The 24,892-nt window shown below is 36.9% G+C and overlaps 1 protein-coding gene across 2 annotated transcripts in view; it reads left to right on the top strand.

The window, feature by feature from the left end:
• The window catches only part of LOC127416188 (protein Mpv17-like), a 47,499-nt gene that overhangs the window by 14,530 nt on the left and 8,077 nt on the right, over positions 1-24,892 (top strand). For both annotated transcript variants that reach the window (XM_051655387.1, XM_051655388.1), the window contains exons 3-7: positions 2,711-2,826; positions 9,982-10,074; positions 11,916-12,011; positions 23,643-23,675; positions 23,795-23,847. In XM_051655387.1, the coding sequence (XP_051511347.1) occupies positions 2,711-2,826; positions 9,982-10,074; positions 11,916-12,011; positions 23,643-23,675; positions 23,795-23,847 (391 nt within the window). The remainder of the gene's footprint in view (positions 1-2,710; positions 2,827-9,981; positions 10,075-11,915; positions 12,012-23,642; positions 23,676-23,794; positions 23,848-24,892) is intronic.

Genomic DNA, 24,892 nt, shown 5'->3' with positions numbered 1-24,892 from the left:
TTTATAATGAAATAATTAATATGGTGGCACAATTATATTTTTGTCTACAAAACTCATTTCAAACATTTAAGCATATGCCTTCAGATCAAAAGATTTAAGATCATGAGAAACATTTCAGTCAAGTGTTTCAAAACTTTTGACCAGTTGGGTGTATAGTATATACATGGGAAAGTATGTTTTTCATGCTTTTTAAAAGTACAAATATTTAACGTAATCTCTCATTTAATATGGTGTCATGAAAACTGCTTGCACAATAATTAGAATACAATTTTAAAAATACTGTTTAAGGTCATTTCAAATGGAGTTAAGCATGTCACACCACAGGATATTTCAAGGTATTAAGCTATTTTGACATATACATAAACTCACATACGTTGCACCCACACTAATAAGAATAGTTAAGTTATTTTATGCTTATTAATGTTGAAAATCTCTCTAGGATGTGGAGGTTTCACACTGCAAGACTGAATAAATGAACATGGAAGTAGTTTCACATACATTGCAAGTTTGATTAAAAGTATGATATAAAATCTCCGTCTTATTAACTTACGAGCTTGAAAATGTCTTAAAATTTGCTTATTTTAGGGGTTCTGATTAGCAACATTTTTAAGGATCCCCAAGAGATTGCCCATTAGAAATATATATAATCCATACTGTGCAAAAGTTTTAGGCACTTGTGAAAAATTTTGCATAGTGAGGATGTCTTCAAAAGTAATGCCATAAATAGTTTTCATTTATCAATTAAGATCATACAAAGTCCAGTAAATATAAAAAGCTAAATCAATATTTGGTGTGGCCATCTTTGCCTTTAAAACAGCCCCAACTCTCCTAGGTACACCTGGACACTATTTTTCTTGGCTGTTGGCAGATAGGATGTACCAAGATTCTTGGAGAATTTGCCACAGTTCTTCTATCTATTTAGGCTGTCTCAATTGCTAAATTCTGTCTCTTCATGTAATCTCAGACTGACACGATGTTCAGTGGGGGGCTCTGTGGGGGCAATGCCATCTCTTGCAGAGCGCCCTGTTCTTCTATTCTAATCTTTTCTGTTTGCAAAAGCAATGTTTGGGAGTCTAAAATGTATTTTTCCTATTAACACACTAACGCTGAAGATATAAATAATCATCTTATGACAGTTGTTTTTGTGAAACATCTTAAGTGCCTAAAACTTTTGCACAGTACTGTGTGTGTGTGTGTGTGTGTGTGTGTGTGTGTGTGTGTGTGTGTGTGATATATATATATATATATATATATATATATATATATATATATATATATATATATATATATAATCTTTTTTTAAGTCACTTCACTAGACTCTAAATTCATACGTCATTTTTGAAAATAGACCCCAGTTAGATAATGGCACAATATTTAAATATTGTGGCGATCCATAAAGTTTGATACATTTCTGTATTTCAAATTTAGGTAATCACTTTGCACATTTCCACATTTTACACATTAAACTATTTGCATAGATTAATGTTTGATTTATGGACAAAAATTCCTTTGATATCCTGCCAAACTGTGAAAATGTATGAAAAGACTAAAATTACAGTAAAATTACATGTTATGTCAATTGCCCCATACACACTCATATGCTCACAGTGAATTGGCCATGTATCAGTCTAAAATCTTTTTACGTCAGTCTTTTAGAATGGAGGGGTCTCACCTGGAAAGACTCAATGAGGCATGACGTGCAAAACTGCATAGGTATTGTTTTGGTAACAGCTGCTTTGCAATTTTTATTTTATTTATTTTTTAGGTGCTTAAAACTTTTTAGATTTTTTTTATACTTTCCGTCACTGTAGTCTTGTACTTGACATTTATTTTAAATTATGTGGTTAAAGTAAGGGAATTGAAGCTGTTTTGCATACTGTAAATATACATTTCTGCTCCCGATGTGCTCATTAACATGCATGTTGCAGCCAAAATGAATTTTACCCTGCATTCTGGCAGTATATTATAATATTGAGATCATTGAAATGTTTGGAACTGATTTTGATTTAATAAAAAAGAGTTTGGTTTTACATTCTTCTGAAAGATATCAGCTTATCAGCTTTCCAAAGTGTTCTCAGAAATGTGTTCTCCTGTTTCGTGGCTTGTCTCTCTAATTGTGTTTTACAGGATAACATCTGTTCCTCCTGTTTGGAAAAACCACCCATGGTGTTCATAAGGGGCTCTAGAGACAATGTGAAATTTACAATGTGACATTTAAAGGTCATTTTGGGGTGACTGGATGGCTACCTTTTATGTCTTTGCATCCATTTAACTACAACAGTAAATGCAAAATTAGTTTAATCCATAATCCATAATTAGGATTAATTATTATTATACTTTTTTATATGCTTTGTAATTCTTTGTAATAAAGTCAGTACACGTGGCCTGAATTAGTAAAAAATCAAGAAATTCACACATTTAATTATAAAAATATTACCCTAAAGGTAAAAAAGCCAGAATTTGTTATCTTTTACATTTCATCTTAGTAACTAGAATAGATCAACCTAAGACCACATTTGGCGCCTCTCCTTATAACTATCTATCACTCAGTAGATATGCAAGGAAGTGAATGGGGCGGCAAAAATCTGAATGAGTCTTTCCTTTCAAATCTCCTTGGCGTGTTTACCTCAGTGCGGTACCTCACACTGGGGACAGACAGATGCCCGACTGGCAGCCTTTCTGTTTCTCATTCACGCTCCCTCTCTTCCAGGCTCTCTGGTGGGAGTGGGTGATGTCATCTCTCAGCAGCTGATTGAACGCCGTGGACTGGCTAATCACAGTGTAAGACGTACCGCCAAGATGATGAGCATTGGCTTCTTCTTTGTCGTGAGTCTCCTGTGTTTCTATTCCATTTGCCCATTTTTGTCCCCTGGGGTCTTCCAGCATTATTACACTAGATTGGTATATTTTACATATGGGTCCAAGGGACCTACATAAAAAAAGTTAAACCTAATTAATATACTACACAACAATCAGAACACGTGCTAAAAACCAGTGTTGTATAAAGTATCAGTTTGTCATACTTGAATAAAAGTAAAGTTACCTTCATGGAAATTGACTTAAGTATTAAAGTAACTGATTTTAAATTTACTTAAGTATCAAAAGTACAAGTAAATTGCATAATTTATGGAACAGTTCATTAAACCCATGGCAACTTATTTGATTGGTGGTGCTCATCATTTACTCACTCTCATGCCATCCCAAATGTGTATGACTTTTTCATGTGCAGAACACATACAAAGATTTTTTTTAAGAATATTTCAGCTCTATAGGTCAATTCAATGCAAGTGAATGGTGGCCAGATATTTCAAGCTACAAAAAGCACATTAAGGGAGCATAAAGTTATCCATACTACTACAGTGGTTAAATCCATGTCCTCTGAAGCGATTCAGTTGGTTTTGGGTGAGAACAAACCAAATTGTAACTCATTTTCACTGAATATCTTGCCATTGCAATTTCTAGGCACAATCATGATTTCAAGCTTGATTTCACTTTCTAGTGCTTAATGCATGCGCAGAGCCTTAGATGGCACTATAAGAGGTGTAATCGAGCTTGAAATCCTGATCGCCAAGGAGACTGCTTATGTCAAGATTTATAGTCGAAAAAGGAGTTATATATTGGTCTATTCTCACCCAAAACCAATTGGATCCATTCAGAAGACATTGGTGAAACCACTGGAGTCTTATGGATTACTCTTATGCTGCATTTTTGTGCTTTTTGGAGCTTCAAAGGTCTGGCCTCCATTCACTTACATTGAATTGACCTACATAACAGCGATATTCTTCTGAAAATCTTTTTTTTTTGTGTGTGTGTGTTCTGCAGAAACAAAATGAAAGTCATACACATCTTGATCGAATGAGGGTAAGAATTTTCATTTTTAAATTAACTTTCCCTTTAATGGCGCATTCAAGTCAAATCAGAATGATCATATTTATGGAATGAGTGTAAATGAACACCACAGTCCATTAAAATTGGAACACTGAAGGAGGGAGTTGAGTCATATTAGTGACCAGAACAGAGACTTGTTGGGGTGGGCTCTTTTCATTTGGGCCAATAACCAAGAATACCCCGGCAACTGCATAGCAACATGCTGAAACACAGTTGAAACAACTTTACAACAGCGTAGCAACAACCTGACAACCACATTGAACACCCTGTCAGCTGCAGAGCAATGTGCTGAAACACTGTTAAAACAACTTTACAACAGCATAGTAACAACCTGGCAACCACATACTGTAGCAATGCGCCAAACACACAGCAGAGATCACCTTGACAACTGCATAGCATGCCCTAGCAACCATCCAGAAAACCCTAGTAAGCACATACTGTAGCATAACTATGCTACAAAGCAAATATAACATTTTAGCAACCACCAGAAAACTAGTTTTGCTTAGGCAAAGACCATTCTCATCTTCATAATATATCAAAATAAATATTTATGGACATATTCATGAGCAAATATCAAAGTAAATATTGTTGGACATTTTCATGAGCGCAGGTAATTATTCATACACATCACATCTTGTTTAAATGTAAAATGTAAACGCATGTGATTGACTTTTATATGAACAGGTCTCCTGGAAAGGCAGGAGACTGATTGCATATAACTTCATTATTTAACAGCTTTCATAATGTTTAAGCCTAAACATATCAAATTAATTAGTGTAAAAAAATTAAATAATTTACTTACGTGAGTAGTTTCTTGTCTTCCCCAGTGGAGACAGACAACGGAACACGTAATCTGGCGTGCGCTTCGCTTGTGATTTTGATTCAGATTCGCGATTCGCAAAACGAATCATTCAGACCGTTTTTTGAATCTTTTTGTTCAGTTCAAAGGAATCAAATTTAAAAGATTCGACTCAAATGATTCTTTCAACAAATCACATCACTATCGCTGATCTGCATGCATTTTTACACGTACAGCTGTTATTTTTTTGCTGTGTTCAGTCGCAAAAGTAACGAAAGGGTCTGGAGAAGTTCATCGTAGTAAAAGTATCAATTTTCTCTTCAAAATGTAGTGAAGTGAAAGTAAAAGTCCAAAGAAATATTTATACAGGTTAAATATTTATAGAAAAATTAAAAAACTGTACTTAAGTACAGTAACGAAGTATTTGTACTTCGTTACTATACACCTCTGCTAAAAACTGGTATTGTCTCTTTAAGAAAACCAGCATTTCTGTAAAGAGTGTCTGTACTTTAGAAGAGCGCATGTTAACAAGAGAGACTCGAAAGGCTTTATCTCATCTTTGCTATGCATGATTCTAATTAAATGTTTAATTTGTTTTTGATCAACAACTGATTGTAGAGAACAGAAAGTGTATTAAGAGACATGCAATGACAAATGGGTCGCATGGATCTCGGCTTTGGACGCACATTAAACAGAACAATTTTTACTCTCAACATAGTGAAAAGATCTCGCTGCTTAATATTTTACCACTATACTACACAATTACTGGTGAGTGAAATCTAAACATTTACAGTGCATCCGGAAAGTATTCACAGCGCTTCACTTTTTCCACATTTTGTTATGTTACAGCCTTATTCCAAAATTGATTAAATTCATTATTTTCCTCGAAATTCTACAAACAATACCCCTTAATGACAACGTGAAAGAAGTTTGTATGAAATCTTTGCAAATTTATTAAAAATAAAAAACGAAAAAAATCACACGTACATAAGTATTCACAGCCTTTGCTCAATACTTTGTTGAAGCACCTTTGGCACCAATTACAGCCTCAAGTCTTTTTGAGTATGATGCTACAAGCTTGGCACATCTATTTTGGGGCAGTTTCTCCCATTCTTCTTTGCAGGACCTCTCAAGCTCCATCAGGTTGGATGGGGAGCGTCGGTGCACAGCCATTTTCAGATCTCTCAAGAGATGTTCAATCAGGTTCAAGTCTGGGCTCTGGCTGGGCCACTTAAGGACATTCACAGAGTTGTCCCAGAGCCACTCCTTTGTTATCTTGGCTGTGTACTTAGGCTCGTTGTCCTGTTGGAAGATGAACCTTCGCCCCAGTCTGAGGTCCAGAGCGCTCTGGAGCAGGTTTTCTTTAAGGATGTCTCTGTACATTGCTGCATTCATCTTTCCCTCGATCCTGACTAGTCTCCCAGTTCCTGCTGCTGAAAAACATCCCCACAGCATGATGCTGCCACCACCATGCTTCACTGTAGGGATGGTATTGGCCAGGTGATGAGCAGTGCCTGGTTTCCTCCAGACATGATGCTTGCCATTCAGGCCAAAGAGGTCAATCTTTGTTTCTCATGGTCTGAGAGTCCTTCAGGTGCCTTTTGGCAAACACCAGGTGGGCTGTCATGTGCCTTTTACTGAGGAGTAGCTTCCTTCTGGCCACTCTACCATACAGGCCTGATTGGTGGAGTGCTGCAGAGATGGTTGTTCTTCTGGAAGGTTCTCCTCTCTCCACAGAGAAATGCTGGAGCTCTGTCAGAGTGACCATCGGGTTCTTGGTCACCTCCCTGACTAAGGCCCTTCTCCCCCGATCGCTCAGTTTGGCCAGGCGGCCAGCTCTAGGAAGAGTCCTGGTGGTTCCAAACTTCTTCCATTTACGGATGATGGAGGCCACTGTGCTCATTGGGACCTTCAATGCTGCAGAAATTTTTCTGTACCCTTCCCCAGATCTGTGCCTCGATACAATCCTGTCTCGGAGGTCTACAGACAATTCCTTGGACTTCATGGCTTGGTTTGTGCTCTGACATGCACTGTTAACTAAGGGACCTTATATAGACAGGTGTGTGCCTTTCCAAATCATGTCCAATCAACTGAATTTACCACAGGTGGACTCCAATCAAGTTGTAGAAACATCTCAATGATGATCAGTGGAAACAGGATGCACCTGAGCTCAATTTTGAGTGTCATGGCAAATGCTGTGAATACTTATGTAAATGTGATTTTTTTCGTTTTTTATTTTTAATAAATTTGCAAAGATTTCAAACAAACTTCTTTCACGTTGTCATTATGGGGTATTGTTTGTAGAATTTTGAGGAAAAGAATGAATTTAATCCATTTTGGAATAAGGCTTTAACATAACAAAATGTGGAAAAAGTGAAGTGCTGTGAATACTTTCCGGATGCACTGTATCTGCTAGTTGGCAAATATATTCATAGAGTAAAAGATAGATCTGGGATTTAAGAATCGATATCTAGATCGTTCAAATGAAGATTGCGATGCATCGGAAAATCAATATTTTTACCCACCCCTATTAAAGGATGTGTTTTTTTAAATTATGGAAAAATTAATGAGTTAATCTTAAAACAGGTGGTAAAAACTAAACAAGCAATGACGTCTTTGTTGAAAGGTGTCAGTGAATGCAAATGTTTACAAGTCTGGCAAGTAATGACCATTGCAAATCATATGTGTGTGTGTGCATATGGTGTTTGACATTTGACACAATCACTGAATGTCCAGCTCTTCCCTTCCCTTCGCTGTAATACACACAAAGCGCTAATGCACTAGTTCTGTCCAAATGACTTGAGGTCTAATCTGCAAATGGCATGTATGATTCAAAGCTTTTACAAGCCAGAGCACACTTGATTCAGGCTTTAAAACATCAGACCTCAGTCGTTATTATTAGCGCAGTAAAATCGGTTTCACAGCTGTAAGAACAAAAGGGTGAACACACAGGTCAGAGCTTCAGTGGCAATGTGTACCGCACCTGCTCAAATGATTTTAAGAAGGAATCTTTAAAAGACCTATGTCAGAGTTTCTGTTTGAAACTGTCTTTATAAAATAGAGCTGCAATTATAATGTATTTCTGACATTGGTTGGAGTGCTTATTTTCTGTTGGAGGTTTAGGGCTATAGGCTGCCCAATCAACCGAATTAAGCAGAAGCCCACTATGAATCATTTTGAAAGGTCAGGAAATATTGCAAAAAGACTACAGCAAAAGAATACAGCTATTATTCACTGTGCATAGAATAGGGCCAGATCTAGGGGGTGGTTTAACCCCCCCCCCAGTGCAATTGAAGCACTTTGTGTCATTGCGCTAACCATAACCCTAACGCGAGTGCGCTGGAGACACACGGATGCACCAAAAGATTCTCATTACAATTATACAGCATAGTTTTTACTGTATTGAGACTCTGCATTTAAAAAAAAAAACCTGTATTGTTTTTTTTTTCAACCAGCATAAATTAAAGGCACAGTAGTTAAATATTGTAGTTAAATCTAAAATGATGTAAAATACTTTACCATTTAAATAAAATAGCTTTGTTATTATTTTCGGAAAATGTGCTTAGTTGTCTTAATGTCATTAACAATCATATGATGTTCAATAATAATAAAATAAATTCATAATGAAAAAAAGAAAAAGACGTATCGGCTGTCTATATTTATCAGCCAATTATTGACCAAATTAAACCCATTGGCATATAAGCATGAAAATGCAGATAGGAAAAATCTAAAGTTTATTTATAATTAATTAGTAACACACTTTGTAAAAACTGTGAATTAAAATGCACAATTCAGAAATTATAATAATAGCCACAATATATCAGTAGAAGGGTTGGCACTCCAAAGAACATGTAATATTTATTTTTATGCTTTCACGTTTTCACATTAATGTGGAAAAAACACCATAAATGGTTGTGACAGCTGTAAAAGCAGCACTTACCTATAGGCTACATGATGAGTGAAACCATCCAAAACGCTTTGAAAAAACAGTAGACTTATATATTTGATTGATTGAATTAAGATTGAAATCGCAGTATGTTCTTGCGTGATTACTAAACCTTAAAAGTCTGCGTTTTACATTCAGTGATTCACTTAGCACCTCAGTAAGCACTGTGTGAGCATTATACCACTATAATACAGAATTTAAAAGGGGGTTTTGTTCCTTTGGTTAAACTTTTTATTTTTCCATGATGTAGTTGACATTTATGTGGAATTGCCCAACATATGCATAGTATGAATTTGTATGTTCTATCATACACAGGACATACATGTAAAATGTAAGTAATGTTGTTTTACACTGCAAAAAATAATAATAATAATAATAATAATAATTTAAAAAAAATATATATTACCTTTTAATCTTTTTACAGGTATATTTTATTTATTTTTTATTGTGGCTCTCTTAAAAATTTTGGCCGGTCATGTGTTCAACAGATCCAGTCTATGCTCAATGGAAATTATTTATTTTTAGAACAGTAAAGAAGCTTTTGTACATTTTTGTACATAAAATATATAATATATATATATATATATATATATATATATATATATATATATATATATATATATATATATATATATATATATATAACAATCTTTTTATTTTTGGATGAAAACGACCCGGACATGTACTGAAAGATGTGGTAGGCTAACCTGCAGTTGTTACCTCAAGGATCTGTTTCTACCTGAGCTAACCTATAAAAGTTACTTTTGTTGGTGTAACCTAATTTGTCGGGTTGATTTTGTCAGATTAAATAATTTATTTTTTTTTTTAGTTAAAACCAGTTAATTTAGATGTTACCACATGAAGCAAATTTTTTAGGTTATCTGACAAAAAAAAAAAAAAAAAAAAAAAAAAACTTTTTATTGTGGCCTTGACAGATTTCGTGAGAGGCTTTATGATTTGACTTACAATTTCCAGCAATATTTCTCAAGGGGGCAACTTACAGTGGCAATTGATAACAATCAGTTGTCAGTGTTTACTGAAACACCCCCAGGAGAGTCTGTTTGACAGATTTATTGATCAGTCTACTAATCAGGTTCACACTGAAACCACACTGGGAAACTAAATGAAAGCTCACATTAATTCACAAAGGATTTGAGCTAATTACAGTATGCCTTTTCATAACTGCAGCATAAACAAATGAAACCACTGGCACCACCTCAATATTCTAAGCTTGTTTTCATAATTGTAGACTGACGTGTTCATGATTCTGCTCTTCTTTTTTTTTATTGGTTACGCTCTACTGACATGTTTTATAAGTTTAATAAAGTATTTTCTATGTTTTTTGCAGGGTCCCGTAGTGGGTGGATGGTACAAGGTGCTGGACAAACTTGTCACTGGTGGCAGTAAAAGTGCAGCCCTGAAAAAAATGCTTTTTGACCAGGTGAGGCATGCAGTGTATGAGAGAGATTTACAATGGTAGATAATCTTTTGTGTTATACAGATGAAAGAAAGCCATACATGTTTGGAACAACATGAGGGTGAAACCTGTAAATTAAATGTACATTTTCATTGGTCCCTTTAAATATGAATAGACCCAAGGAAAGTTGACTGTCATTTCTTTGTGAAGAGTATGCAGAGACATGCAAAGTGCTTAGGAGCTGCTGTTGCTACATGCTTTATCCCTTTTGGGTATCCCTTCCGAGCTGTCTCTTCATGCATGTCAAGTAATCCATCCCTTGATAAGCAGTTATGTATTGTTATGCAAACAAATGAGTGTTTGCATAAGTCATTGTTTACATGATTGGTGGAATGATTATGCAGGATGAAGCGGTCAAAGGCGCACAAGACAGGCCCTCTCCCCGGCATCGGATTACACCCAAACAACAGCGCTTACAACGCAAACCTTTTCCCTCACTTTTATTCACCAAAAACAGATTCTAGAGCTATTTTTAGAGACCCACCTACACAATTCCTGTTGGAGCCATACCACCAGGGAGAATGTGTGTGGTTGCTGTCATCCACGAATGGTACATTTGTTTTATTGAGATTTACAGTACAAGGAGCTTACAATGGCTGTGTATACCTACAAAGAGATCCTCAGATGCACATATTGGCATAACTAGATGCTTATTTTCATTTAATTTGATACTCAATTAGCTATTAAAGGGATGGTTTGTCCAAATATTTGAACTCCGTAATCATTTACTTACCCTAACGATATTCATAATCTATATGACTTTCTTTCTTCAGCAGAAGACAAAAGGAGATGTTAAGCTGAATGTAAGCCTCAATCAGCATTGACTTTCATTGCATCTTTTGTAAATGCAATGAAAGTGAATGGTAACTGAGGATGAACATTTTACATGTGAATGTTTGCTTAATGTCTGATTTTAGTTGCTGCTTGTGTTGCCGCATTGTTGAAGATGATTCCTGTAATCTACCTGGGGTGTCCTTTTGAAAAACCAGACAGGGAAGCATTCCACTGGTTTAGTGTGCTGATAATAAATGCATGAATCAATATCTCAGTGCCTCCTTGATAGCTAACATATGCCATGCATATTTTAGCAGATCTGTCAATGTGAGCCCGTGGTCTATATATTGACAATTAGTCTGGAATAGTAAGTATAATATAAAGGTATTTCATTTTATTTTGAACATTCAACTTAACGAGCACCTATTATGGTTTTTAAACGTGCCTAATTTTGTTTAAAGGTCTCATAAAATAGATTCACATGCATCCAAAGTAAAAAATAAAAAAAAACACTTTAATTTGCTCATAATTTAAATTGCAGCATTACCTTTTTTCCCAGTGTCAAAAACGACTCGTTCAATAATCCGTCCTAAAGGATTCATTCTAAACTCCTCCTTTCAGAGAGCCTACTCTGCTCTGATTGGTCAGATGTCCCAGTCTGTTGTGATTGGTCTACCGCTTAGTGTAGTGTTTGAGGGCGGGTCAAAGCTGTTCGCGAGCAGCCAATGAAGATCAGAGGCTGCTCGTAAGTCTGGAATTGCTAACGACTGGTTTCAGGTGTTCAGAATCGGTTCTTTCTTTTGGGAGTCAATAACTCCATTTGTCATGCACTTTGATTTTTGAAACTTTGCAGACTTTTTTACATTCACAAACAGCTATATAACACACTACATGAAAGGTAATATTTGAAAAATCATAATAGGTGCTCTTTAATAAACCATGTATATTTATGGCATCTGCAACTGAATGACAGGTAGGTTAGATAAGTTTTAGTTGCACTCTGTTCCAATTTGATCTTTGTATATCTACAGGTGGGCTTTGCACCATGTTTCCTGGGTGCTTTCTTGGGAATATCTGGAGCTCTCAGTGGGCTGACTGTGGAGGAGAATGTAGCCAAGCTCAGGCGGGTCAGTTTAACATAATTATCTTCATAAAATAAAGCAAAAATTACCATTCAATAATATGTAACAAGTTAACAACATCTATGCATACCAGAGTTAAAGTCAAGACCAGATCCTCCAAGACCCAGAACCAGACTATTACCAGACCCCTTAAAGGCCAAAGTATACTTCAGGTGTCCGCGTTGCGGATCGCTCCACGCAAAGTATGCATGACACAAATTCCGTCATCAGCACAGTCCACGTGGACTGACTGCATGTGGCTCAAATTTTCTCGACAGTCGGATGCAGTTCTCGTCTGTGTGCAGCGCATGCGCCTGCCATTGACTGTACTAAAAGAGTATCATAAAGCAGCTGTAGTGAGCATGTGTCAAATATGTTCGTATTTGCTCGCAGTCAGAAGAGTATACTTTGAAAAGCAACGCCCTCGACCTGGCGCGAGCTGATCCAGATCATACAAAACAAAGTATACCCGGGCCTTAAGACCCCATTTACACCTGGTATTAAGATACTTTTTGGGTGAACCGAATACAAGTGGTCAGCGCTAAATACAGGTCTAAACAGGGTCTAAAACTTTTTTTGATCAGATCACAAAGGCCACATGTGGGCCACCCCATCAGTAGTCCTGAAACTCCACTCTCACCAGCTCTCTGTCATCTTCAGTCACAACACTGATGCTTATATTGGTCCAGCATAATTAGAGAGTATTTGCATTTATGGAAGGTTGGAGGGAAGGATAGCTGGACTGGCGAAGTGTGACTTATGGGCTTGTAGGAACAACAGTTGATGCAGCATTGCTCTCTGAGTGGGAGCCATCAATTATTTATGTAGGGAAGGTGGCTGAGTTAATATGAGACTGAAAGGTCAGTCACCTAAATGTCAGAAAAGACAGAAAGCTAATGATAAATACGCTCATTAAGCCAAACAGCCTGTGCAAAAAAATTGTGAGGTGAAAGCCAATCACTAAAAACACCTTTGGTAAAGCTTTTGGTTAGATTGTTGCTACCCTGCAACTTACCTTAAAGAATATCGTGCTGATCCTTTAAAACATGTTTTGTGGGAACACGCACCTACTGGTTATTAGTTGGACTGTCATTGGCTTAAACAGGTTAAAACTTGTCATGGACGTTGAAGGTGTTCACTTTGTTTAAGTCAAGACATGACTGCAGTAGTGCCCTTTAGAACACAACTAAACACCACTCTGTTACTGTTATGGCAGTTCTGGTACATTGAAGCAGTAGCTTAGTGGGTAAGGGTCTGGTCGAGTAATGGAAAGGTCATAGGTTTGATCTCTAGTTGGAATGACTGAATTGGAGAGTTAATGTGAGAACTTGTGTCCCCATTGTGTTTAAGGCACTTAAATCAAGGGGTATCTCTGGGGAAACGGTGCCTTCAGTTAGTGTACTGAAAGTTGGTTAAAGCCCTATTCAGACGGGATTATTTTTCCGGACATATATCTGTAAAGTAGTTATTACTGCAGATGTCTGCAGTGTTTACCGTCGATTGGCATGGGATAAAAAATCACAGAGATGGTTGTGTTTACTCCATTTACACACTGCTGTCATGCATAACTGACCTATTAGAAAATGTAACTGTGCTGATTAATTATGCAGGAAAAATTAAACATGATCATATACTACATCTGCAATTATAAAAAGAAATTAATTGGACTATCTGGCTAAATACAACAGAAATGGTACATTAACAAGCCTAATGCTGCATCAAAAATAAAGACAATCCGTTCACATTATTTTAATTTTTCCATCTGGAATATGTTCTGAAATGCAGGACTCAACACAATTTCCCGCACTCTGCTTAAATCATAAAAAATTACGTGCTCGTTTATCTTTTTAATTATCCTAACGAAAAGAAAACATGCTTGTTTCCTTCTCTTTTACATGAGTAAATAAATCGACATCATAAAATGCTTGAGAAAAACATGTTCAGTCAAATGCAACAGTCAGTGTTATAAGCTGTGTCTTAATCTTACAATTTCTTCTCTTGACCAACATCCACTTCAGACACTTGGAGAACTTAAGAAACAGCTACATTTATAGGGCTCACGGGCTGGAAAGTACAGATTTATGGACTTTTTACCAACATAAATTTGCACGGATTCATATTATCAGGGCTCATTATTACAGGTCGTTGTATAGTAGATAAAACATGCTGCAGGAATGCTCACTCCGTAAAAAGTCCAGAAAAATTACTGACATGACCAATTCGCTTAGGATTAAAATGCCTGAGAAACTCTTGTAATTATTACATTACACCACGTCCCTATATAAAACTAATCCCGTCCGAATAAGGTTTAGATAAAATACATCTGCTAAATGAGAAGAAACGTCAATACCAATTTTGTCTAAAAAGGCCAAATATCCAGTATATCCTGGCCCATATATGAGTCTATCACTAATCTAAAGTATAGGAATCTAAAGCTGGTGCCACACTAGCAGACTCCAAACAACTCTATTTTGGCTGAGGGTGTCACACATGCAGACTGTTTTGCTAAGATCTTGCTCTCTTCAGTCAGAGGTTTGACACACTTGCCGATTAAGAATGGTGGAGGGGTGACACCTGATTCCATGTCACATGAAGCTCACTGAAATAACAACAGGAGTACGGCGTGAGCATAAACAATTGTAAAAGAGTGATTTAGGAAGGGATTTGTGGAGTAGCAGTTACCTTGTGAAAGTGTGTGATTGTGTTTTTATCTCCTCGAGGCTTACCGTAGAACGCATATGTCAATATTCTGCTTTCATTGAGTAAAGAAATTACATTCAATAAAAACAGACTATTCTGTCTCCGCTTTCTGATTTCATTAGTCATTTAGTGTAGGAAAACGCTTGGTGACAGAATCACTGTGGATTGCAATCAGTGTTTGTGATGATATGCAGCTGAGTGCAATCACAGATGAAAAAGTTCAGCTTGATGTCTTGTCAGTTCTTTAGTAATAGAAGAAGCTCATTGCTCACTTAAAGAGAACACAAGAGAATGCCCCGGAAACAGAACGATCTTTTCAAGCAGGCCTGATATGCTTTTTCAGTTTTTGAAGCCATTAATTTAGCAGGGAGTCCCGAAGGTCGAGTGATTAACAACCTCCCGCTGGCAGGCGTTAATGCGCACTCCGTCTCTCACCTACTGACCGGCAATTATGTAAATGAAGCTCACACATGAAAATCGCTGAAAAAATCGGTTAGTGTGGCACTGGCTTAAGGCAACTGTGCACAACTGGAAAAGACCTACAATTAAGGCATGGTCACATATACCTTTGAATTGTGAAATTCCGTGGGGAAAATCGGACTGATCTCACATTGAAATCAGAGACAGTAGGTTGACTTTTCTTTAGCTGAAATCAGTCTGTGCTTACCGAAATATGAAACACTGCCCCCCCCCAGCTCAAATCCCAAACTAAACCTAACCATCAGTAGAGCAAAAATGTAATGTTGGAGGGGACAATGCAATCTCTGAATCGCGCTCATCTCTAATTATGCGAACGCAAATACTTCCTGTTTTCAAAGCAGGATCCGAACCCGGATCTCCCACACTGCTGACGCAAAGCCCTTCCAGTCGTGCCACAGGGAAAGGTAAACATGCCAGAACCAATACAAAAATATCTGATAGGAAAATAATATTAATATATAATATTTTATGGCAGTTTTTTGACATTGACATTTTTGTCCTCTATGGTACGGAGTTTTTTTTAAATCTGACACTGCACAAAAAATAATAATACATCAAAATCAATGTTGTTGCTAATCATTGACATATCCCAGACTGTGATAATCCCCCCAAAAAATTCCCCTTAGCATTTGGAAATGCATATATTCCAATGCATATATGGAAAATAATATTAATATATAATATTATTATGGCAGTTTTTTGACACAGACATTTTTTAACTCTAAGGACCTCTGAGTAACTTTTTTTTAAATGACGCACAAGGGTTAAGTATAGGATTATAATTGGCTTTGAACAGACCAGAGTATGAACGGGTGATATTAATTCCTAAATATTTAAATCCTTATTTTGATATGCAAAAGGGAAACTCTGTGTCCATGATCTAATCTGCTTTATGATTAATAGGGAAACATATACTTTTTGAGAAGTTAAGTTTATAGCCTGAAAAACTCCCATAATCGACCAGTATTTTTACAACTTTGGAGACACATGTTAATGGATCAGATAAATATAATAAAAGATCATCGGCGTATAAAGAAACTTTGTACTCAACACCCATTCTTCTAATACCGCTGATAGTCTCTGATAAGTATTGATGACAAGGGCTCTATAGCCAAGATAAATATCAGAGGGCTCAGGGGACAGCCTTGCCATGTACCCCTGGACAAAGTGAAGTACTGTGAGCAGCCACTTTTGTATGGGAATAAAGCAAGCAAATCCAGGAAATTGAGCCAAATCCAAATTGACCTAATATCGCATATAAATAATTCCACTCAATCCTGTTGAAAGCTTTCTCTGCATCTTGAGAAATAATGACCTCAGGAATATCTTCTGACGCGGGAGAATGTACAACGAAGTTTACGAATATTAATAAAAGAATGACACCCCTTAACAAATCCTATCTGGTCACTTGAGATAAAATCAAAGAGTTTTCTACTCTGGAAGCCAAGATTTCAGATCAGGGTTTCTCAATAGGCCGCAAATGTTTGGCCTCCGCTAAAGGCTTGTCCACACCAAATCCATGACTATTTTGCGAGACAAACTTCAGACGAAAGGTCTGTACACACATAGTCCGTAAAAAAATAACATTGAAAAACAATTACACCCCTGTACAGTAGGGCGCTGTTGCTGTTATACAAATATTTATATCAGTCTCCTGCCCTGCTCAGGCTAGCTGTTAGTGCTAGAAATTAATATACTGAAAGCTGTTAAAGCATTTATTTACCTAATTTGGCATAACTGTCCATTATGTTCTTTCCATGGTGTTGATGCATTCTAAGGAATATATAACCTGTGCTTTTATGCAAGTGAGATGAGTAAAGAGCACAGTTGCATAAATATATGTCCTATTTATACTGTATTTGCACTTGTATTTTGCTACGAGTATATTCCAAATGGACTCCCGAACCCAACTACTCTTTTTATAATGCCAGGATTAATGACTGGATAATATAACACAAGGTACTGTGATACAAATACACATGGAATAGTGCACAGTAAGAATAACATTGTACAGTAAAAAATATGATGCATAGCCTAATATTAAAAAAAATAATATATAAGAAAACATTGGCTCACGGTCTTTTCTTTATTGAAATTATTGCAATACTTTGTTATATTATCCTTAAGAACAATATCAATATTAATGCTAATAGGTCTAATAATTGAATCAGCAGTTAGGGAAAGTGCAGGGAGTAGATCCCGTTTGGAGATGTGCAGGAACAGTTGACTCGCATGGAGGACATGGAGATTCAGATTGTTCATTAAAGTTTGTTTTTTTTCATCAGGCGAAGTTGTGTAGTTTTGTATACAAACAAAATGTTCATAATTGTTTGAATAGATAAAACAGGCTACTAATACTGAGAAAAAGAATATTTGTGCGTGACTCTTTTAATAATAATAAAAATAGTAATAATAATAATAAATATAGCTGCGAGCAGCAATTAATGGGGTTCAAACGGTTTACGACCTTTAAGCACATGCGTAAAAAGGTATTATGTTTTATTTAGCTAGCATGTAACCACCTAGATCAAAGATGGAATAGACCATTTACAACCAATACAGGCAATTTACTAAGGAAATGCATGGTTTTTAAAGCATTTTAAAGCTCATAGCGCCAACTATGGTCTGATCTCCATAAAAGTCTGCATGCTTGTTTAGAATCATATGTCGCATGTGCTCAGCTAATTTCGTGAAGTTCTGAGTTTTTGTTTAGGAATTATGGGCTTATTTGTACACTTGACCATGCCCATTTTCTAAATTACACTGTTATAGCTACCAAAGGGTAAAGGGTGTCCGATTTATTTCAAATTTCTCACAGACCTCTAGGGCCAGGAGTCAAACAGGCCCACCGAGTTTTGTGCTGATCAGCCTCCGTTAACCTTGTCTAATAGGTGCTCAAACTTCATTGGCCGATGGCGGCCATGTTTTTTGAGATACGCCAGTGTCCTCATAGACAGTCATGGCACCTTGGACAAAGACACAGCATGCCGATTTTCAACTCAATCAGACTAACGGTTGCGTAGTTAGAGTTTTTACAGTGACCTCAGATTGAGCTCATACACATGTGTACCAAGTTTGGTGAAAATATCTCATTTTGTTCGGGCATTATAGACATTTTAGTCAAAATGGCCCGCTCTTTTCGAACGTTTTGGCACCCCATAGCGTCCGTGAGTCGAAATTTCAACTTTTTTTGATGATTATTGATAATCAGACTCCAGAGTATATTTCTGCACTGGTTTGGTTCCGGTGAAAAACCTAGGACTAGTTCGCAAAAGTAGGTTTTGAACATTATCTGAAATATGTACCAAACAGTTTGACAGACACCAGTGCTTCTTGAGGCAAAGTTGTTTAGAATGAGAAGAGCCATCAGGTGATTATATATTACTTGTGTTTTTTCACAACACTGCATTATATACAACCATTAACACCTACAAATATCATGATAGCACCACCTAGTGGCCGATTTTTTTAAAACTTTGCACAACCCTCTCAGTCCAAGAGTCAAATAGGTCCACCAAGTTTCGTTCCGATCGGTCATTGTTAACCTTGTGTAATAGCTGCTGAAATTTGATTGGCTGATGGCGGCCATGTTTTTCAACATACGTGAATGTCCATATAGACAATGATGGCAGCTGAGACAAAGACAATGTATGCAAATTTTGAAGTCAATAAGATTAATGGTTTCATAGTTACACCCAATTTCATGTTTTTTTGGTATTATAGCGCCACCATGTGCCAAAGCCACGCCAACTTTTCTGGGCGACCAAAGATTGACCTCTTACATAAGCATGCCAAGTATGGTGAAGATATCTCATTTTCTTCAAGTTATAGCCATTTACGTAAAATTGGCTACTCCTACTTCCGATGTTTTCGCATACCGTAACTAGCCCGAGTCGAAAGTTCAAACTTTTTTTGATAACTTTTGATATTGAGACTCCATAGAATCGTTTGGCACTGGTTTGGTCCTGTTTGGACGAAAAACCTAGGACTAGTTCGCAAAAGTATGTTTTATGAAAAATCCAAGATGGCGGAAAATTGTTATAGGCGGAAATGAAATCGGAGATATACGTTTTGTTTGGTTTGAGCCAAGGACACCAATGGTATAAAGTCACTTGAGTCTACGACAAACGGTCTAGGAGTTATGAGCAGTTTTGCGTTTTTGATCGCTGTAGCGCCCCCTATTGACTGATTCTGCCGAGTCTGTGTTTCTGAGTAGTGAGCAATACAACTACCATCTGACAAAGTTTCAAGTCTCTAGCCCTTACGGTTTGCTCTGCCTGATCAGTTTTATGGCAGAATAATAAAATTAATAATAATAATAATAAAAATCTTAACAATTACAATAGGGTTTCAGCGCTAAGCGCTTGAACCCCTAACAATAATAATAGCAGCAGCACAAACACTTTGTCATTACATTGAGGGTCGTGGCTCTTGACTTTGTATTGTTGACAGAATTTGGCCCTTGGTGAAAACTAATTGGGGAACCCTGTTTTAGATAATATTTTAACATCTACATTTAATAAAGAAATAAGCCTATATGAACTACAATCTCGTGCATCTTTACCAGGCCTCAGAAGAACTGTAATAAGAGCCTATGTGATGTTTTGGTGGTAACCTCGACTGTTTAAGGGAGTGATTGAACATACTAAGAAGCAGAGGAGCCAATTGTGAAGAATTTTTTTTATGTAGAACTCGACAGGAAAACCATCCGGCCCTGGGGCCTTTCCGCTCTGCATAGCCTTTATTGAATCCTCTATTTCATGAAGCTGTAAAGGTAAGTCTAAATTTGTCCTTTTGTCTTGTTCAGTTGTGGGGATGCTCACATTAGCCAGGAATGCAGAAATTTTGGAAAGTAGAATTCTTTGGAATAAGTTGTGGTGATGATTTTTTTTTTAACTGTTGGGCAAGGACACAGCCCGCTATTTCACCATGGTAAACCTCTACAGCAAAAAAACATAACACTTTCTAGATTTGCCCTCTGAACTAAGACAAACCGCAGCTCCCCATTGTCACATGACTCCCGATAGTTCAAGTCCATGTCTTTGCATACCTTATCCCTAGGGCTCCCAGCATGGTTGGTTAATAAGTAAATCACGGCATTCAATATGAAATCAAGTATACATACATAAGTACCAAAAACGGACCACGAGTATAAGCACTTAAACAGACTGCAATTCCATAAACATTCAAACAGTGCAGAGCAACACCTTAATAAACTATTCAAAAATAATTTAGCTCTCCTCCTCTAGGGCACTGAATAAATTGGTATCCAACATAATCTTTAAAAACAAAGTGCTTGACATTAACTTAACATTAAACCTTGAACCAGTAAAATTCTCAGCAATCTATTTAAACAAGGCATATCAATTATGTCAGCACAAATAACAGCACATAAACAACATGATATAGTAGAGCCTTTATATTGCACCTTATGTTGTCTGGCCCATCTTAGCACTCTTTCCTTCTGCTGGAATCTATGAAAGAACACCACCAATGGACGAGGAGGTCCTCCTTCCTCTGGTTTTGGGCCCAGAGAACGGTGAGCTTGCTCCAGTTCAGGGGGCTTTTCAAAAACTTCTTGACCCAAAATTTCCATCAGCATCTCAGACACAAATGTGGTTGGAGATTGGCCTTTCTCGCTGTCCTCTGGAACATTTAGTATCCTCAGATTTGCTCTCCAAGGTCGGTTCTCCATGTCCTCGACTCGATCTAAGAGTATCGCATTTTGTTCTTTCTTTCTTGTTTCGGCAGCAGCCAGTGTGTTAAAATTATCACCCGCCAGTGATTCTGTTGCACACAAGCAGGCCTGAAAACCAGCGACTGTCTCTGTTAACGCATTTACGGATGCTTGAAGTGGGGCCATAAATTCCTGAATAAGGGAAGAGATATCTTCTTTCAGCGAAATTGGTTGTTTCATCAGCTCTTTTATTAGTTGGTTCATAGAGACACCGTCATTGCTTAAAGAAGCTTCTTCGAACTTTCCTGCGCTAGTCATCGCGGCTAATTTGCTAGCTATGCTAGTTTGAGGTGTTGGAGGAGCATTCGCTACTGATTTGTTCTTGCTCATCCTGTTCTGTCGTTACAATTGTGACAAACTCTGCTATAATATTTGTAAGAACAACTTAGATCCCTTAAATGACACTTTAAAGTGTTTATTATAAGAATATGCCAGGAGCTCTACTTTCTTGCATCATAATACCGCATCACCAAACCAGAAGTCCCAACCGATAGTATTCTAAAATGCAAATAAAAAAAAAAAACAACAAAAAAAGCCACACACATTTGCTGAAGCAGCCATGTAATTTTGTGTCACTTCTATGCCACTTTCACTTTCGTGCATCTTTGACTGGTCTCGAACCGCTGTTGTCGAATCCAAAGTCCAATGATCTATCAAGGTGAGCTACCAAGCAAGCTAATGATATTGGAATAAGTGTTTATATGTAGGTGGGTGTGTAATACAAGTATTGAAATGTTTTGTTTTTTTACATCAAGTGTTTTGTATCATAACATAGCGGGGGGTGAGTAATAGAGTGAAAAATACTTTTTTATAAAGTCATAACCAGCAATTGTACTCATGATTTGTGTGACAATGAATAAAACTAACAGTTGTTGTAGCACCTCTATTGTTCATTTAACCAGGAAACTGCAGCGAAACGTAGAAAGCGGCGTAAAAGTCAGTTTGCAAATATTTATATAAAGAAACGTTCATTCTATGAGACCAGTTGGGAATTTCGCCGTGCAAAGGTAAATGTGTCTGAGCCTGTATTAAAAACTATTTGTTTGTGAATTCATTTTAAATACCATCTCCCCACTGACTGCTTTCTCTTCCTTTACCAAATGACACTAGATGCACCATAGCCAACAAGTGTCGAGTCTAGAGAGTTGCCCTGCAGTTGATATTACATTGAAAGGTTAAGTGCACATTAGCTTGTGGAAAAAACAAGATTAGAACTAACAACTCATCCGCTCATTATTGTCCTCATCATGAGCTGTTTGACGGTTTATAGCCTGTTACTATAATAGAGCGATCACTGTCATAATGAAAAGACAGGAAAACTACGATTCTGCATGCCATGATGCATTTGAGTCTGGTGGCTTCATCAAGGTTCGTCCAGTATGAATCTCTGGGGCAATCGTAGTCAAAGGCATAGGTCACCCGAAAATTACAATTCTGTCATAATTTACTCCTGTTGTTCCAAACCCATATAGCTTGCTTTCTTCTTTGGAACACTAAAGGAGATATTAGGTCAAATGTTAGCCTCAGTCACCATTCACTTTCATTTAATGGAAAGAAGATGCAATGAGAGTGAATGGTGACTGAAGCTTATATTCTGCTTAACATCATCTTGTGTGTTCCATTGAAGAATGGACATCATAAAGGTTCGGAATAACATGAGGGTGTGTAAATAATGACAGAATTTAAATTTTTGTGTGAACTATCCCTTTAACAGCCTTCAGCTTTCTACCTGTGGCCATTTTCCCAGGCATTCAGGATTTGGGTGGTCTTTGTTGTAGCACACTTCTAAAGACTGAGATAAATTCTGCCAACTTGGCGTCCCTGTTGAGTGTCTTTTCATGTTCAAAACAGTCCAAAAAATGAAACATTGTTCTGTTCGTGAGGGGCTAAATTCCTGTGACATCAAACTCAGGGGAAACAATATAGTGACGTGTCAGCCTGCAGTGGTTTCACCCCAGGTGGTTGATGCCATGTTCATTCTTAATTAGAAACTGTTAAGGCAAAGAGAACAACAACAAAAAAAGCCTAAGTGTCTAATACGGGCTTCTTTTACACACTCAATCTTACTAAGCTGACCTTTCAAAAGATGGCATCGGCAAGGAAAGGGCCCTGGTGTGCCAGATGACTTGATTTTTATATGTCAGTAGGGAAAGGAGGGTGTTGACTTGTGTTTGATGTAGTGGGGTTGAGGTGTGGAGCTGTTACAGTGTGAAGAGCACTTTAAGGGTATCCGTGAGTGGATCCCCTCCAGCTGGGTCAGATACCACAGGCATTAGTCATGACATGATAAAAGCATGAATGAACAGGTAACGAGTCCTTTTGTGTCTGGATGTCAGAAGCTTTGAGTTATGAAGACTTATAAGAGAATGAAATGAGTTTTAATCACTTGGTGTCTAGTAGAGAGTTTCTCCATGAGACACTTTAATTCTATTAGTTAAATTATACAAATAAAGTAGATTTCTATGTCAGGTACCTCCTTAAGTGTAAGTGTATAGGATTTTTTTTGTCTCGTAACTCTAACCACAAAGAAAAGTAATTGCACACCTTTCCTTATAGTGTATGATTTGATGCATCATTCCTGTTCATGGCAAAAATGTGAAGAATGAGTTTCACGCCAAAGTGTAATACTTAAGATTGGGGGTTTGTAGAAATATTGATGCTTGCCTCAATTTTTTTGTTTATATTTACTCTAATACTTAATCTTTTCCTTATCCCAACAGGACTACATGGATGCCTTAATCTGCAATTACTATGTAAGTGTTGTCCTGTTGAACTTGGCATTACATATAATGTTTTTTCTCATTGGTTTAAACATCAGTCCATCAGTAATTTTCTATTTAATGCAGTATCTTGTTGTACTCTATTTCTCCAGCTCTGGCCACCAGTGCAGATAGCCAATTTTTATTTCATTCCTCTCCATCACAGGTAAAGTAAAAAAAAGAAGAAAAGAAAAAAAAAAAGAAAAAAAAAATTATTTATATATATATATATATATATATATATATATATATATATAAATGATCCATTTTAAAGGGACAGTTCACCCAAAAATGAAATTTCTGTCATCATTTACTCCATCCCAGATGTGTATGACTTTCTTTCTACTGCAGAACACAAATTATGATTTTTAGAAGAATATTTCAGCTCTGTAGGTCCATACAATGCAAGTGAAAGGGTGTCAAAATTCTGACTCTCCAAAAAGCACCAAAACATCATAAAAGTAATCCATATGACTCCAGTGTTTTAATCCATATCTTCAAAAGTGATTTGATAGTTGTGGGTGAGAAACAGATCAATATTTAAGTCCTTTTGTTATCAAAAATTATTCTCCCTGCCCAGTAGGTGGCATTGTGCATGAAGAATGTGAATCACTAAAAATACAAGAAGAATGTGAAAGTTAAAGTGGGGATTGACTGAGCAGGGAGGATAATTTATAGTAAAAAGGACTTAAATATTGATCTGTTTCTCACCCACACCTATCATATCACTTCTGAAGACATTGATTTAACCACTGGAGTCTGATGGATTGTTTATACTGCCTTTATGTGATTTTTGGAGCTTCAAAATTTTGGCACCCATTCACTTGCTTTGTATGGACCAAAAGAGCTGAGAAATTCTTAAAAAAAATCTTAATTTGAGTTCAGCAGATGAAAAAAAGTTACACATCTGGGATAGCATAAGGGTGAGTAAATGATTAAATAATTTTAATTTTTGGGTGAACTATTCTTTTAACCTATAAAGTCAAGTGATTATTGTGAGTCCATTGCTTTGGGGCACTAATCCAACTTGGCTCAGAGACTTAAGGACGTCACTGGGGAAAGTACGAACAGGATGTTTTTAAGAAACACTGTGCAGCAATACAGCATTTAAAAAGAGACATGAAAGGGACTGAAGCCAAGAAAATTTTGAAAGTTTTAATTAGGCATGAATTTTTCTTTTCGTCTGTTAGGAATTTAATTAAAAAAAAAAA

Source organism: Myxocyprinus asiaticus, chromosome 25 (assembly GCF_019703515.2).
Source record: "Myxocyprinus asiaticus isolate MX2 ecotype Aquarium Trade chromosome 25, UBuf_Myxa_2, whole genome shotgun sequence".
In the NCBI taxonomy this organism is placed as follows: Eukaryota; Metazoa; Chordata; class Actinopteri; order Cypriniformes; family Catostomidae; genus Myxocyprinus; species Myxocyprinus asiaticus.
This window is presented reverse-complemented; position numbering and strand designations above follow the sequence as displayed.